Genomic DNA, 16,784 nt, shown 5'->3' on the forward strand with positions numbered 1-16,784 from the left:
ATACTCATATGGTGGTCTTAAATAGTGTGCTGTTTGAGTATGCGAAAAAAAAAAATGGTTTAATAGTATGTCACATTTCGAAAATCAAGTATACTTTATGCTTTGACAACAGCTGATGATTGAATAGAAGTCACGTTCTGACCTTTATTTCCTTTGTTTTGTATTTATGTAGTATGGTCAGGGCGTGAGTTGGGGTGGGCAGTCTATGTTTGTTTTTCTATGATTTGGGGATTTGTATGTTTCGGCCTAGTATGGTTCTCAATCAGAGGCAGGTGTCATTAGTTGTCTCTGATTGAGAATCATACTTAGGTAGCCTGGGTGTCACTGTGTTTGTGGGGGGGGATTGTCTATGTTAGTGGCTTGTGTTCAGCACAGGTCTCATTTGTAGCTTCACGGTCGTTATTGGTTTATTGTTTTTGTATGCAGTGTTCAGTACTTTCTTTAATTAAATATTCACTATGAACACTTACCACGCCGCATTTTGGTCCTCTGATCCTTCTCGCCTCTCCTCTTCAGATGAAGAATATTAGTACAAACTATCAGAAACCGTCTCAGGGAATCTGCGTTCTTGTCGTCCTCACCTGAATCTTGACCTGAATGCAGTTCAGCGTCATAACCGACTACAAATGCTCACCTCGATGGTCACTGGCACGCTGGCAAAGTGTGCTCTTCACGGATGAATCCCGGTTTCAACGGGCAGATGGCAGAAATCGTGTATGGTGTCGTGTGGGCGGGTGTTTTGCTGATGCCAAGGTTGTGAACTGAGTGGCTGTGGGATTATGGTATTGGCAGGCATAAGCTACGTACAACAAACACAATTGCATTTTATTGATTACAATTTGAATGTGCAGAGATACCCGTGACAAGATCCTGAGGCCCATTGTTGTGCCATTCATCCGCCGCCATCATCTCATGTTTCATCATGATAATGCACGGCCCCCATGTCACAAGGATCTGTACACAATTCCTGGAAGCTGATAATGCCCCAGTTCTTTTATGGCCTGCATACTCACCAGACATGTTACCACCCATTGAGTATGTTTAGGATGCTCTGGATCGACGTGTACGACAGCCTGTTCCAGTTCTCGCCAATATCCAGCAACCAATAGTGTGTGTGTGTGTGTGTGTGTGTGTGTGTGTGTGTGTGTGTGTGTGTGTGTGTAAAGAAATAAAACAGTAAAAAAACATTTGAAAATAACAGTAGCAAGGCTATATACAGACTCCGGTTAGTCAGGCTTATTGAGGTAGTATGTACATGTAGATATGGTTAAAGTGACTATGCATATATGATGAACAGAGAGTAGCGTAAAAAGAGGGGTTGGCGGGTGGTGGGACACAATGCAGATAGCCCGATTGCAGAGGTTCCCAGGTTCCTTAGCTTAGAGATGAGCTTTGAGGGTACTATGGTGTTGAACGCTGAGCTGTAGTCAATTAATAGCATTCTCACGTAGGTGTTCTTTTTGTCCAAGTGGGAAAGGGCAGTGTGGAGTGCAATAGAGATTGCATCATCTGTGGATCTGTTTGGGCGGTATGCAAATTGGAGTGGGTCTAGAGTTTCTGGGATAATGGTGTTGATGTGAGCCATTACCAGCCTTTCAAAGCACTTCATGGCTATGGACATGAGTGCTACGGGTCTATAGTCATTTAGGAAGGTTACCTTAGTGTTCTTGGGCACAGTGACTAGGGTGGTCTGCTTGAAACATGTTGATATTACAGACAGACATGTCCAGGCCCATCTGAAGTTTGCTAGAGCGCATTTGGATGATCCAGAAGAAGATTGGGAGAATGTCATATGGTCAGATGAAACCAAAATAGTTTGGTAAAAACTCAACTCTTCGGGTTTGGAGGACAAAGAATGCTGAGTTGCATCCAAAGAACACCATACCTACTGTGAAGCATGGGGGTGGAAACATCATGCTTTGGGGCTGTTTTTCTGCAAAGGGACCAGGACGACTGATCCGTGTAAATGAAAGAATGAATGGGGCCATGTATCATGAGATTTTGAGTGAAAACCTCCTTCCATCAGCAAGGGCATTGAAGATGAAACGTGGCTGGGTCTTTCAGCATGACAATGATCCCAAACACACCGCCCGGGCAACGAAGGAGTGGCTTTGTAAGAAGCATTTCAAGGTCCTGGAGTGGCCTAGCCAGTCTCCAGATCTCAACCCCATAGAAAATCTTTGGAGGGAGTTGAAAGTCCGTGTTGCCCAACAACAGCCCCAAAAAATCACTGCTCTAGAGGAGATCTGCATGGAGGAATGGGCCAAAAAACCAGCAACAGTTTGTGAAAACCTTGTGAAGACTTACAGAAAATGTTTGACCTCTGTCATTGCCAACAAAGGGTATATAACAAAGTATCGAGATAAACTTTTGTTATTGACCAAATACTTATTTTCCATCATAATTTGCAAATAAATTCATAAAAAATCCTACAATGTGATTTTCTGGATGTTTTTCTCATTTTGTCTGTCATAGTTGAAGTGTACCTATGATGAAAATTACAGGCCTCTCTCATCTTTTTAAGCAGGAGAACTTGCACAATTGGTGGCTGACTAAATACATACAAATACATAAATACAAATACATTGTTTACATATATGCACAGGCCGCCCCCCCCCCCTCGTCATTTAGCCACGATTACATGAAACACAGGATATTACAGTTTTTGATGTCCCGTTGGTAGGATATTCGTGGTCGTACCTCGTCTAGTTTATTGTCCAATGATTGCACATTGGCGAGTAATTTTGACAGAAGCGGCAGCTTTCCTCATCCGGCTCTTCGTCCTCTACGTCGCTTCCTTTTGCAAATAATTGGGATGTCTGCCCTGTGGGGTGTTTGGGGAATATCGTGTGAGTCCTGCTTGTTGTTGAAAAAAATCAATGTCTAATCCGAGGGGAGTGATCGCTGATCGTGCTTTCTAGCAGCCATCTCCTCCGGCGCCATCTTTGATTGATTTGTTTTATGTGTGCTATTTCTTCCAGTTGTTAAGTATTGTTTTTGTGTCTTTTACTGTCAGTTTTGTACAGCAACATTTCAAACAGCTGAAAATACAATATCTTTGGTTATGGAAAATATATTTTTTACAGTAGTTTAGATGGTACAGTGATACTCTATAATATGCTTGTTCTGTTTTGTCACATAAACAGACATTAGTAGAACATTTAGTTTTAGCAACCAGGAAGTGACTTTTTCTTCATTGTGCCCTTTAATCAGGTAAATCATTGAGAACACATTATCTTTTGCCTGTATTTAATCAGGTAAGTCATTGAGAATACATTATCTTTTGCCTGTATTTAATCAGGTAAGTCAATGAGAACACATTATCTTTTGTAATGACGATTGTGTTGTTATGCATGTGGAGTAGTTCCCAATACTATTTATTAATGGCTTTGGTGACTGGTTCCCAATACTATTTAATACCTCTGGTGACTGGTTCCCAACACTATTTAATACCTCTGGTGACTGGTTCCCAACACTATTTAATACCTCTGGTGACTGGTTCCCAACACTATTTAACACCTTTGGTGACTCGTTCCCAATACTATTTAATACCTCTGGTGACTGGTTCCCAACACTATTTAACACCTTTGGTGACTCGTTCCCAACACTATTTAATACCTCTGGTGACTGGTTCCCAACACTATTTAATACCTCTGGTGACTGGTTCCCAACACTATTTAACACCTTTGGTGACTGGTTCCCAATACTATTTAACACCTTTGGTGACTCGTTCCCAACACTATTTAATACCTCTGGTGACTGGTTCCCAACACTATTTAATACCTCTGGTGACTGGTTCCCAACACTATTTAATACCTCCGGTGACTGGTTCCCAGTACTATTTAATACCTCTGGTGACTGGTTCCCAACACTATTTAACACCTTTGGTGACTGGTTCCCAACACTATTTAATACCTCTGGTGACTGGTTCCCAATACTATTTAACACCTTTGGTGACTCGTTCCCAACACTATTTAATACCTCTGGTGACTGGTTCCCAACACTATTTAATACCTCTGGTGACTGGTTCCCAACACTATTTAATACCTCTGGTGACTGGTTCCCAAAACTATTTAATACCTCTGGTGACTGGTTCCCAACACTATTTAATACCTCTGGTGACTGGTTCCCAACTTTCTGTTTTGTATCCTGCTCTTTATGAGTACAGCCTTTCTGATTAATGAAATAATGTGAAAAATGTCCACCATTAGGCTTGCATACACACAAGGGTTTATTTAGCAATCGTCCTTAAAATTGTTTTAAAAAAAATGAAAAACAAGTTTAATCGATGCCTCAGTTGGACAATGGATGAAGATACTCTAAACTTTTAGAATTTTGTTTTAATCCATCAGATATTTGACAGAATTTTACCACGTAAAGTTCAAGGTTTTTGGTAGGAATTCAGTTATTCAATGTAATGTCAAATCTCACTTTTTCTTCTTCTTCGAATGCATTCATATACACATTTTATAGTGATATCAGGTATTTATTTTTATTTTGTGTTAAAACCAAGAAAATAATAGCCTCATTTGCATAAAAACACAGGGCGTGTTTGCATATATGAATAAATTAACATAACGTAGTGGAACAGGGCTGGTCTGTCCAGGCCTACCTACACTGTATAGAGTGCCTCATTAATTACTATTGTTGTCATATTCTCTTGCATAATTCAACAAGCGTGTCAATAGCAGTATACCCTCAGATAAAAAGTCAAGATTAAAAAAAGATTACACCTATTTATACATACTGTTGTAGTGGTCCCGTGTGGCTCAGTTGGTAGTGCACTGTGCTCTCCCTTCCAGGGTTGTAGGTTCAATTCCCACGGGGATCAAGCATGACAAATGTAAGCACTCCCTCGTGTCAGCTTCTCTGGATAATGGTCTTTGTTAAATTATTTATGTGTACTTTGCATTGTTTGTGAAATCCTGCTATAATCCAAGTGTTCATTTTTGGAAGTTACTTCATATTTCAGCGCATCTATTTTCTCATTTCAACTGTTTAAAATGAACATCCATCAGAATAAAGTTATCTTTCTTCTCTTTCTTGTGACGTAAGGGTCGAGAAGATGCGTTAAATCCCAGACAAAGCTGTAGAGTTCTTCTAGATTTAACTGGAAAAGACAATGTATTTCATTGAGCCCATTTCAGCCTGTACCGGGATGTGTTTGACGTGTCATTTACAAACATTTCTGCGGTCGTAAAGGTTAATAGGAAAAAATGACAGGCACAAGCAACAGTATGAAAGAATCGCAGGAGTCAAATGAAAGCCATTCAATCCAGCGAGATTTAAGCAACAAGTGGATTTTGCAGCCCTCAAACACAGGAAGTAGATAGATTCTCATTCTCAACTTTAAGCATTGCTTAAAGTTTATTACAAAGAGAAAAAAAAAAACAGGAAAGGATACTATTGGAGAATATTGGGACACAGACAGCCAATGAATGGATAGAAGAACCATGGCCCCTACTTTAGGTTCCGTCATTTGAATACTATGCAGGGAATACTCTGTTGTTATTGGTTTTATTTGACTTCCGGGCCAGCGGTTTCTTTTACAGTTTCACATGAAGTTAATCCAATCTTTTGTTTCTTTAGCAGACATCAGAGGATGTGTGCCCAAATGGCACCCTATTCCCTACATAGTGCACTACGTTTGACCAGGGCCTTATGGAAGCCTATTCCTTACATAGTGCACTACATTTGACCAACCGCTGTTGTGATTTAATGGATAAAAAGGGTACCACTTTGCAGGATTGTATACTAAACACCACAATTGGATTAGTGAGTGTTATGGTAGCAAGGGGACTGGGAACTCCCTACCTCTCCTTTCTCTGTAAATTAGATTGCCTTGACTTGACTTTTCTAATATGATTTGTGCATATGTAATGAGATTAGCAATTGAGCCGTTTTAGCCAAACGTGCTCTAAGATGCCATACAGTATATCAATGAAAATGCCATATTACATAAATACAAAATAATATATATATTTTTTTTAAATATGAAAATCCTCTGCCAACATAATATAAAATAAGAAGATCATTATTTTGGATTTCTAAAAATCTACATTTTGTTGTCTGAAAAACACTAATTGCTGAGTGTTGTCTGAAAACCACTAATTGCTGAGTGTTGTCTGAAAACCACTAATTGCTGAGTGTTGTCTGAAAACCACTAATTGTTGAGTATTGTCTGAAAAACACTAATTGCTGAGTGTTGTCTGAAAACCACTAATTGCTGAGTGTTGTCTGAAAACCACTAATTGTTGAGTATTGTCTGAAAACCACTAATTGCTGAGTGTTGTCTGAAAACCACTAATTGTTGAGTGTTGTCTGAAAACCACTAATTGTTGAGTATTGTCTGAAAAACACTAATTGCTGAGTGTTGTCTGAAAACCACTAATTGCTGAGTGTTGTCTGAAAACCACTAATTGTTGAGTATTGTCTGAAAACCACTAATTGCTGAGTGTTGTCTGAAAACCACTAATTGTTGAGTGTTGTCTGAAAACCACTAATTGTTGAGTATTGTCTGAAAAACACTAATTGTTGAGTGTTGTCTGAAAACCACTAATTATTGAGTGTTGTCTGAAAACCACTAATTGCTGAGTGTTGTCTGAAAACCACTAATTGTTGAGTGTTGTCTGAAAACCACTAATTATTGAGTGTTGTCTGAAAACCACTAATTGTTGAGTGTTGTCTGAAAACCACTAATTGTTGAGTATTGTCTGAAAAACACTAATTGCTGAGTGTTGTCTGAAAACCACTAATTGTTGAGTATTGTCTGAAAAACACTAATTGCTGAGTGTTGTCTGAAAACCACTAATTGCTGAGTGTTGTCTGAAAAACACTAATTGTTGAGTATTGTCTGAAAAACACTAATTGTTGAGTGTTGTCTGAAAACCACTAATTGTTGAGTATTGTCTGAAAAACACTAATTGCTGAGTGTTGTCTGAAAACCACTAATTGCTGAGTGTTGTCTGAAAACCACTAATTGCTCAGTGTTGTCTTAATATTCACAGGGAAGCCACCGAGTTAAAGCTCATTAGAATACTGTCTGATACATAATGAAGACTGAAGTGAGTTATTCATCAGGACTGATGTGAGTTATTTATCAGGACTGAAGTGAATCCCAAATGGCACCCTATTCCCTACATAGTGCACTACTTCTGACCAGAGCCCAAATAGAGCACTATATAGAAAATAGGGTGCTTGGGAAGCAGACTGATATTTGTCAAGGGCACAGGTGGTAGAGCTAATCAGCACTTCTGTCTGTATTCAGCCTGATTATTAGAGAGAAACACATTGATCAACAGACAGTGTATAACTTGCTAGAAGGATTGATTTAACAATAGCATCTTTCATCATCTCCCTGACCTCTAGTTCGACCTCTACCATTAACACACGTTCATCATCTCCCTGACCTCTAGTTTGACCTCTACCATTAACACACATTCATCATCTCAATGACCTCTAGTTCGACCTCTACCATTAACACACGTTCTTCCTCTCCCTGACCTCTAGTTTGACCTCTACCATTAACACACATTCATCATCTCAATGACCTCTAGTTCGACCTCTACCATTAACACACGTTCATCCTCTCCCTGACCTCTAGTTTGACCTCTACCATTAACACAGGTTCATCCTCTCCCTGACCTCTAGTTTGACCTCTACCATTAACACACATTCATCATCTCAATGACCTCTAGTTCGACCTCTACCATTAACACACGTTCTTCCTCTCCCTGACCTCTAGCTTGACCTCTACCATTAACACACGTTCATCCTCTCCCTGACCTCTAGTTTGACCTCTGCCATTAACACACATTCTTTGCAGATATAAATCACATGAATAGAGCTGACATAATTTTTGTTCTTCTAAAAGGGGGGCATGTTTGTTGTTCATCAAAGAAATCTATCTGAACTTTACAAAACGTTTTGTCTCACTGAACTCACCCGTGGATTTCGTGTCGCGCAGTGCAGCCCGTCAAACTGTGTGACACTGACCTCTGCAGGTCAGGATGGCAATATTACAAAGAGAACGCATTCCCTCTGACAGACTGCATGTTTGTCTGCTTATAGATGAGTGCTTTCAGATAAAGTGCGTAGGCCTCTTTACTGATGACCTCTGGTCAACCGAAGCCTCTCCAGAGTGTATCTTCTGCAGTGTTCAAAAAGATTGCCAAGAGAAAACTGCCACGCTTTAACAGATTACACACTATACATGACACATTCCCTTAGAAATTATATCATGTGTGCAGATATAAAATGCAATTACTCAGCTAAAGATGTTCATTATGATAAAAATGAGTAGCTCTCTTTAGTGGTGGTTTATAGTCACTCGGAGCCTCCACTCTAGAATGTATCATAAATTTGTCAAAAAATAAATAAATAAATAACTTCAGCCCACAGCCGAGGGAAGTAGTTTGAGGGTGAAGAAATGTGAAGCAGGAAATAACAAAATGCCTGCATTGAAGATGTCTATATCGTCCTCTAATACAGGACTAGTAAAGGCCCAGTGCACTACTTTGTGAATAAAATAAATTTTAAAAAAAAAGTATTTTACCAGCATTTGTAACTTGAGTCTAATAATTATCTGTAAGAATATTAATAATACTTGTGGGAATATAAAAGTACTTGCTTGATATATGTTTTCCAGTTTCTTAAAATACTTTACAAATGCATCTTATTTCTATATGAAAAGTGAACTGGTCTCTTCATTCCTCTTCATGTAGACACTCTTATCCAGAGTAACCTTAACCTTATTGAGCACACACATGGTTACACTTTATCGTGTTGGTCCCGCGTCGGAATGCAAAACCCACAACCTTAGCTTTGCAAGCACTGTGCTCTACCAACTGAGCCACATCGTCACATGACATCATCACAAGCCACTTGATGTCTCATGGAACTCAACTGCTGTATTGTGGCTTGTTTTTTTCTTTATGGTGATGGAAAGTCAACAGGGACAAACCTAAATGACCAGCCTGTGTACAATACAGAGTAATGTATATTTACATTAAGTGGTTTGTAAGGATGGTCAATTAATGCGGCACAGAAAGCAGGGTTTTTTTTCCATGTTATTTGATCAAGAAAAATATTTAATTTAATGTGAATGTTTTGTGTCTTTCACCTTTTGATGTAAATGTTTGAGGCCAGGGTTTTGTTCTTTCTGGATTCCATTAGAATGACATCACAGAGAAAGGGACAGGGTTCTGTTCTTTCTGGATTCTATTAGAATGACATCACAGAGAAAGGGACAGGGTTTTGTTCTTTCTGGATTCTATTAGAATGACATCACAGAGAAGGGGCCAGGGTTTAGTTCTTTCTGGATTCTATTAGAATGACATCACAGAGAAAGGGACAGGGTTTTGTTCTTTCTGGATTCTATTAGAATGACATCACAGAGAAGGGGCCAGGGTTTAGTTCTTTCTGGATTCTATTAGAATGACATCACAGAGAAAGGGACAGGGTTTTGTTCTTTCTGGATTCCATTAGAATGACATCACAGAGAAGGGGCCAGGGTTTAGTTCTTTCTGGATTCTATTAGAATGACATCACAGAGAAAGGGACAGGGTTCTGTTATTTCTGGATTATATTAGAATGACATCACAGAGAAAGGGACAGGGTTTTGTTCTTTCTGGATTCTATTAGAATGACATCACAGAGAAAGGACCAGGGTTTTGTTCTTTCTGGATTCTATTAGAATGACATCACAGAGAAAGGGCCAGGGTTTAGTTCTTTCTGGATTCCATTAGAATGGCATCACAGAGAAAGGGCCAGGGTTTTGTTCTTTCTAGATTCCATTAGAATGACATCACAGAGAAAGGGACAGGGTTTTGTTCTTTCTGGATTCTATTAGAATGACATTACAGAGAAAGGGACAGGGTTCTGTTATTTCTGGATTATATTAGAATGACATCACAGAGAAAGGGACAGGGTTCTGTTCTTTCTGGATTCTATTAGAATGACATCACAGAGAAAGGGACAGGGTTTTGTTCTTTCTGGATTCTATTAGAATGACATCACAGAGAAAGGGCCAGGGTTTAGTTCTTTCTGGATTCCATTAGAATGGCATCACAGAGAAAGGGCCAGGGTTTTGTTCTTTCTAGATTCCATTAGAATGACATCATAGAGAAAGGGCCAGGGTTTTGTTCTTTCTGGATTCTATTAGAATGACATCACAGAGAAAGGACCAGGGTTTTGTTCTTTCTGGATTCTATTAGAATGACATCACAGAGAAAGGGCCAGGGTTTAGTTCTTTCTGGATTCTATTAGAATGGCATCACAGAGAAAGGGCCATGGTTGTGTTCTTTCTAGATTCCATTAGAATGACATCATAGAGAAAGGGCCAGGGTTTTGTTCTTTCTGGATTCTATTAGAATGACATCACAGAGAAAGGGCCAGGGTTTAGTTCTTTCTGGATTCTATTAGAATGACATCACAGAGAAAGGACCAGGGTTTTGTTCTTTCTGGATTCTATTAGAATGACATCACAGAGAAAGGACCAGGGTTTTGTTCTTTCTGGATTCTATTAGAATGACATCACAGAGAAAGGACCAGGGTTCTGTTCTTTCTGGATTCTATTAGAATGACATCACAGAGAAAGGGCCAGGGTTTTGTTCTTTCTGGATTCTATTAGAATGACATCACAGAGAAAGGGACAGGGTTTTGTTCTTTCTGGATTCTATTAGAATGACATCACAGAGAAAGGGCCAGGGTTGTGTTCTTTCTGGATTATATTAGAACAACATCACAGAGAAAGGGACAGGGTTTTGTTCTTTCTGGATTCTATTAGAATGACATCACAGAGAAAGGACCAGGGTTTAGTTCTTTCTGGATTCTATTAGAATGACATCACAGAGAAAGGGCCAGGGTTTTGTTCTTTCTGGATTCTATTAGAATGACATCACAGAGAAAGGACCAGGGTTTTGTTCTTTCTGGATTCTATTAGAATGACATCACAGAGAAAGGGCCAGGGTTTTGTTCTTTCTGGATTCTATTAGAATGACATCACAGAGAAAGGGTCAGGGTTTTGTTCTTTCTGGATTCTATTAGAATGACATCACAGAGAAAGGGCCAGGGTTTTGTTCTTTCTGGATTCTATTAGAATGACATCACAGAGAAAGGGACAGGGTTTTGTTCTTTCTGGATTCTATTAGAATGACATCACAGAGAAAGGGCAGGGGCAACAACTTGTACAATTCCAACTATTGAATCCTACAAGATTCTGTTCTTAATTATACAACTACCATTTTTTGCCAAAGCTGAGATGCTGGCATATTTTTTTTCTCCTTTGCTACAAACCTCTGTATCGGTCTGCTAATACAGGACGATTAAAGCCCCAGTGCGCTACTTTGTGAGAAAACATTTAAGTGTTTTAATTTTTTTAATGATTAGAATGTTTTTCTTCTGAGGCTACTGAGGCTTTCTTCAGGGCTGTGCCGCAACATCCTTAATGCCTGTAATCTTCCCAATGGGTTGTGATGTAGTCTTGTAGTATTTTTTTTGCAGATAAGCATTTTCTGATGATACATACAGCCGATTGCTCCTAACTACATATATCTATGTCAGGTGACTGGTGTAGGCAGACAGGTCCCTGAAGTCAAAACATTTCTCTCTATTGGCTCAAACTTGCAATGCAGTATTTATGCAGTAGCTATTTTTCCAATTGTCAAATTAACCAGACAGGGTATTGTATTAAAACCTACAACTACTACCAGGGCGACCCCTCCCCATCACAGTTATGCTTTCACTTTTTAGAATTTGAAGTGTGTGGGCCCGGGATGAATATTTTAAATAAAGACACTGTGTAAACATTGCTATGGCGGGTTGAAATAAATCCCAGCCTTTAGGGCTCATTACAGATTCCACATCATCTGTAGTAGGTAGAAGGGCAGGATTAGTGGATGACTTGATGTGTTAGCCACTTTCTTCTATCTCTCTGTCTCTCTCTTTGGTGCTCTCTCTTTTGCGCTCTCTCTCTCTCTTTCTCTGTCTGTCTGTCTGTCTGTCTGTCTGTCTGTCTGTCTGTCTGTCTGTCTGTCTGTCTGTCTGTCTGTCTGTCTGTCTGTCTGTCTGTCTGTCTGTCTGTCTGTCTGTCTGTCTGTCTGTCTGTCTGTCTGTCTGTCTGTCTGTCTGTCTGTCTGTCTGTCTGTCTCTCTCTCTCTCTCTCTCTCTCTCTCTCTCTCTCTCTCTCTCTCTCTCTCTCTCTCTCTCTCTCTCTCTCTCTGTCTGTCTGTCTGTCTGTCTGTCTGTCTGTCTGTCTGTCTGTCTCTCTCTCACACAATAACACATACTACGGTTAAGCTGTTAATGTTTTACCCCTGCAATTCAACAGAATTATAAGTAAAACCTTGACCCATTTTCATCAACATAGTTCTTGACAGACAACATACCTCCATTTTGCCTTAAGGACATCAAGGTATACCTCCCTGGAGTACTGCCTCTTATTGAGGGATAGCTAACGCTACATTCTGCTCTGCTAGTACTGCCTCTTATTGAGGGATAGCTAACGCTACATTCTGCTCTGCTAGTACTGCCTCTTATTGAGGGATAGCTAACACTACATTCTGCTCTGCTAGTACTGCCTCTTATTGAGGGATAGCTAACGCTACATTCTGCTCTGCTAGTACTGCCTACTGCAGTGGCTATGTTAGTTTACTGTATTTTAAACAACATGTAGCCTACTACAGTGGCTATGTTGGTTTACTGTATTTTTAAACAACATGTAGCCTACTACAGTGGCTATGTTGGTTTACTGTATTTTTAAACAACATGTAGCCTACTACAGTGGCTATGTTAGTTTACTGTATTTTAAACAACATGTAGCCTACTACAGTGGCTATGTTAGTTTACTGTATTTTAAACAACATGTAGCCTACTACAGTGGCTATGTTAGTTTACTGTATTTTTAACATTTGGCCTACTACAGTGGCTATGTTGGTTTACTGTATTTTTAAACAACATGTAGCCTACTACAGTGGCTATGTTAGTTTACTGTATTTTAAACAACATGTAGCCTACTACAGTGGCTATGTTGGTTTACTGTATTTTAAACAACATGTAGCCTACTACAGTGGCTATGTTGGTTTACTGTATTTTTAAACAACATGTAGCCTACTACAGTGGCTATGTTGGTTTACTGTATTTTAAACAACATGTAGCCTACTACAGTGGCTATGTTAGTTTACTGTATTTTAAACAACATGTAGCCTACTACAGTGGCTATGTTGGTTTACTGTATTTTAAACAACATGTAGCCTACTACAGTGGCTATGTTAGTTTACTGTATTTTAAACAACATGTAGCCTACTACAGTGGCTATGTTGGTTTACTGTATTTTAAACAACATGTAGCCTACTACAGTGGCTATGTTAGTTTACTGTATTTTAAACAGCATGTAGCCTACTACAGTGGCTATGTTAGTTTACTGTATTTTAAACAACATGTAGCCTACTACAGTGGCTATGTTAGTTTACTGTATTTTAAACAACATGTAGCCTACTACAGTGGCTATGTTAGTTTACTGTATTTTAAACAACATGTAGCCTACTACAGTGGCTATGTTAGTTTACTGTATTTTAAACAACATGTAGCCTACTACAGTGGCTATGTTAGTTTACTGTATTTTAAACAACATGTAGCCTACTACAGTGGCTATGTTGGTTTACTGTATTTTAAACAACATGTAGCCTACTACAGTGGCTATGTTGGTTTACTGTATTTTAAACAACATGTAGCCTACTACAGTGGCTATGTTAGTTTACTGTATTTTAAACAACATGTAGCCTACTACAGTGGCTATGTTAGTTTACTGTATTTTTAAACAACATGTAGCCTACTACAGTGGCTATGTTAGTTTACTGTATTTTAAACAACATGTAGCCTACTACAGTGGCTATGTTGGTTTACTGTATTTTAAACAGCATGTAGCCTACTACAGTGGCTATGTTAGTTTACTGTATTTTAAACAACATGTAGCCTACTACAGTGGCTATGTTAGTTTACTGTATTTTAAACAACATGTAGCCTACTACAGTGGCTATGTTAGTTTACTGTATTTTTAAACAACATGTAGCCTACTACAGTGGCTATGTTAGTTTACTGTATTTTAAACAACATGTAGCCTACTACAGTGGCTATGTTAGTTTACTGTATTTTAAACAGCATGTAGCCTACTACAGTGGCTATGTTAGTTTACTGTATTTTTAAACAGCATGTAGCCTACTACAGTGGCTATGTTAGTTTACTGTATTTTTAAACAACATGTAGCCTACTACAGTGGCTATGTTGGTTTACTGTATTTTTAAACAGCATGTAGCCTACTACAGTGGCTATGTTAGTTTACTGTATTTTTAAACAACATGTAGCCTACTACAGTGGCTATGTTGGTTTACTGTATTTTAAAACAACATGTAGCCTACAACATGTGTACATTGCTTAAGATTCAGACCTTCTGAAACAGAAGGGTCTTCATTTTATTTAGAGCGAAAAGGTTTTCCCGACTGACAGAGTTGACTCAGTAAATAGGGCTGCTTTAGTTACACTAAATATAATATAAATATATAATGACCAGGAAAGTTCTGCTTGATTGAGATCTCAATAATCCTCACTGTTATTTTAGTTGTCAAACTGCATTTGACGTGTGTCATTTCTTTTAACCTTTAACCTTTATTTAACAAGGCAAGTCAGCTTTAATAAGAACAAATTCTTATTGTCAATGACGTCCTAGGAACAGTGGGTTAACTGCCTTGTTCAGGGGGGCAGAACATCAGATTAATACCTTGTCAACTCGGGGATTCAATCTTGCAACCTTTACGGTTACTAGTCCAACACTCTAACCACTAGGCTACCCTGCCGCCCCTCCACTCTAACCACTAGGCTACCCTGCCGCCCCTCCACTCTAACCACTAGGCTACCCTGCCGCCCCTACACTCTAACCACTAGGCTACCCTGCCGCCCCTCCACTCTAACCACTAGGCTACCCTGCCCCCTCTACACTCTAACCACTAGGCTACCCTGCCGCCCCTCCACTCTAACCACTAGGCTACCCTGCCCCCTCTACACTCTAACCACTAGGCTACCCTGCCGCCTCTACACTCTAACCACTAGGCTACCCTGCCCCCTCTACACTCTAACCACTAGGCTACCCTGCACCCTCTACACTCTAACCACTAGGCTACCCTGCCGCCCCTCCACTCTAACCACTAGGCTACCCTGCCCCCTCTACACTCTAACCACTAGGCTACCCTGCCCCCTCTACACTCTAACCACTAGGCTACCCTGCCCCCTCTACACTCTAACCACTAGGCTACCCTGCCGCCCCTCCACTCTAACCACTAGGCTACCCAAAGAGTTGTATGATGGGAGTATCCATAAGCAATGACTTTGTTTTTTTATTGAAAAGAGGGAAAAGGGAGAGTTTTATTTCAAGACTGAGTTTCTAGGTCAAGCCATGGAGTAACTAGCATCTTAATTAACAAATTAACATTGATGTTGAGGTTGCTTGTCACAATCTAACAACCATCCCCATTGTAACAATGTACCCAGTAAGATCCTACCCATCTATCATCCTACAGTGCACTTACTGCTATTTTATCAGCTCGTCAATATTTACCACAGTAGGCACAAATAGTCATTTTACCATGTGGGGACTTTACCGTAAGCTCACGTCATATGGTTCTCAAAATTCACTCGAAATGCAGCATCAATTAAATTACCAATAATATACATCTTTATTGATCAAATTTCATAATTCAGGGGCCCTATAGCGTTGTATGCACATTAAAATGACTGTATAAAGGAGCAGAGGAGGCCAGACATGTAGATATGTTCTGTTGGGTTCTTTCTTGTAGAAGCCTTTTTTTCCCCGAGGAACCAAGGAGAAAGAGTAGTATGTAGGCAAGTCTATGAGGATGAAGGCAAAGTCCGTGAGGTCTTGTCCCGACCGTGCCCATACCATAACCAAAACCATGCCAAAACACCGTTGCACCCCACCCCACCCCACCCCACCCGTCTCAGGATCAGTTTGTGTCTCTATCGGTCCCATATCGTCATCTTGGTCAATCCATTGGCCTCTCGTTTTGTCTCGTTTCATCAGTCTGTCTGTTTAAATCCATGTATCTCTCTATGGCTATGCCACAAGTCCTTAACAGACAAGAGGACCGACGTAAATAAGTGCAGTCAGATGCAGGAGTCTATTTCTACTTCAAACTCTGTGAGGTTTCCATTGCCGTCCTCTTGTATTAATGAACCAGTCTCGGGGCTGAATCTCGGACTGTGCTGTGAAAAAGTCCTTGTACTCTTTTCACACCGCTGTGCCGACCCGAAACAAACTGTCCTGGCTTTGATATTTTCTTATCTTTTCACATGGTCTTTTTTAGCTTTAGGTTCCAGGCAGCAACTCGAGTAGATCTGTGTTGAGTAAACATGGGCCAACCAGGCCAATCTCACTACGTCATGGCTTGGTTCAATCAGGGCTGCATCTCGTACTATGGACATCTAAGGATGTAGAGATGAAATTTCCATGTGTTCCTCGAGCGTTACAACAATAACTTTTAAATGTTGACATTAGTCCTGGGGGGGGGGGGGGGGGGGGGGGGGGGGGCTTTGACAGAAGCATTGAATGATGACTTTGAGTTCACCGTCAGATCTGCATCTCGTATTGTCCCTCAGTGGCGATGAAGAAGTCATTGAGAGTTTCCTGCAGGTGTTCGAAGGTGGGCCGTTCCTCTGGTCTCTCCTTCCAGCAGGTCATCATGAGGTCATATAGTTCCTCAGGACAACCCTCCGGA

General features: G+C 40.0%; 1 protein-coding gene across 1 annotated transcript in view; it reads right to left on the reverse strand.

The window, feature by feature from the left end:
* Window positions 1–15,701: 15,701 nt before the first annotated feature.
* Window positions 15,702–16,784, reverse strand: part of blk (BLK proto-oncogene, Src family tyrosine kinase) — a 33,785-nt gene continuing 32,702 nt past the window's right edge. The window contains exon 13 of the mRNA XM_036976393.2: window positions 15,702–16,784. This exon is cut by the window's right edge and continues 55 nt beyond it. Within this exon, the coding sequence (XP_036832288.1) occupies window positions 16,637–16,784 (148 nt within the window). The 3' untranslated portion in view covers window positions 15,702–16,636.

This window comes from Oncorhynchus mykiss, chromosome 4 (assembly GCF_057628025.1).
Source record: "Oncorhynchus mykiss isolate SJ-2025 chromosome 4, ASM5762802v1, whole genome shotgun sequence".
NCBI lineage: Eukaryota > Metazoa > Chordata > Actinopteri > Salmoniformes > Salmonidae > Oncorhynchus > Oncorhynchus mykiss.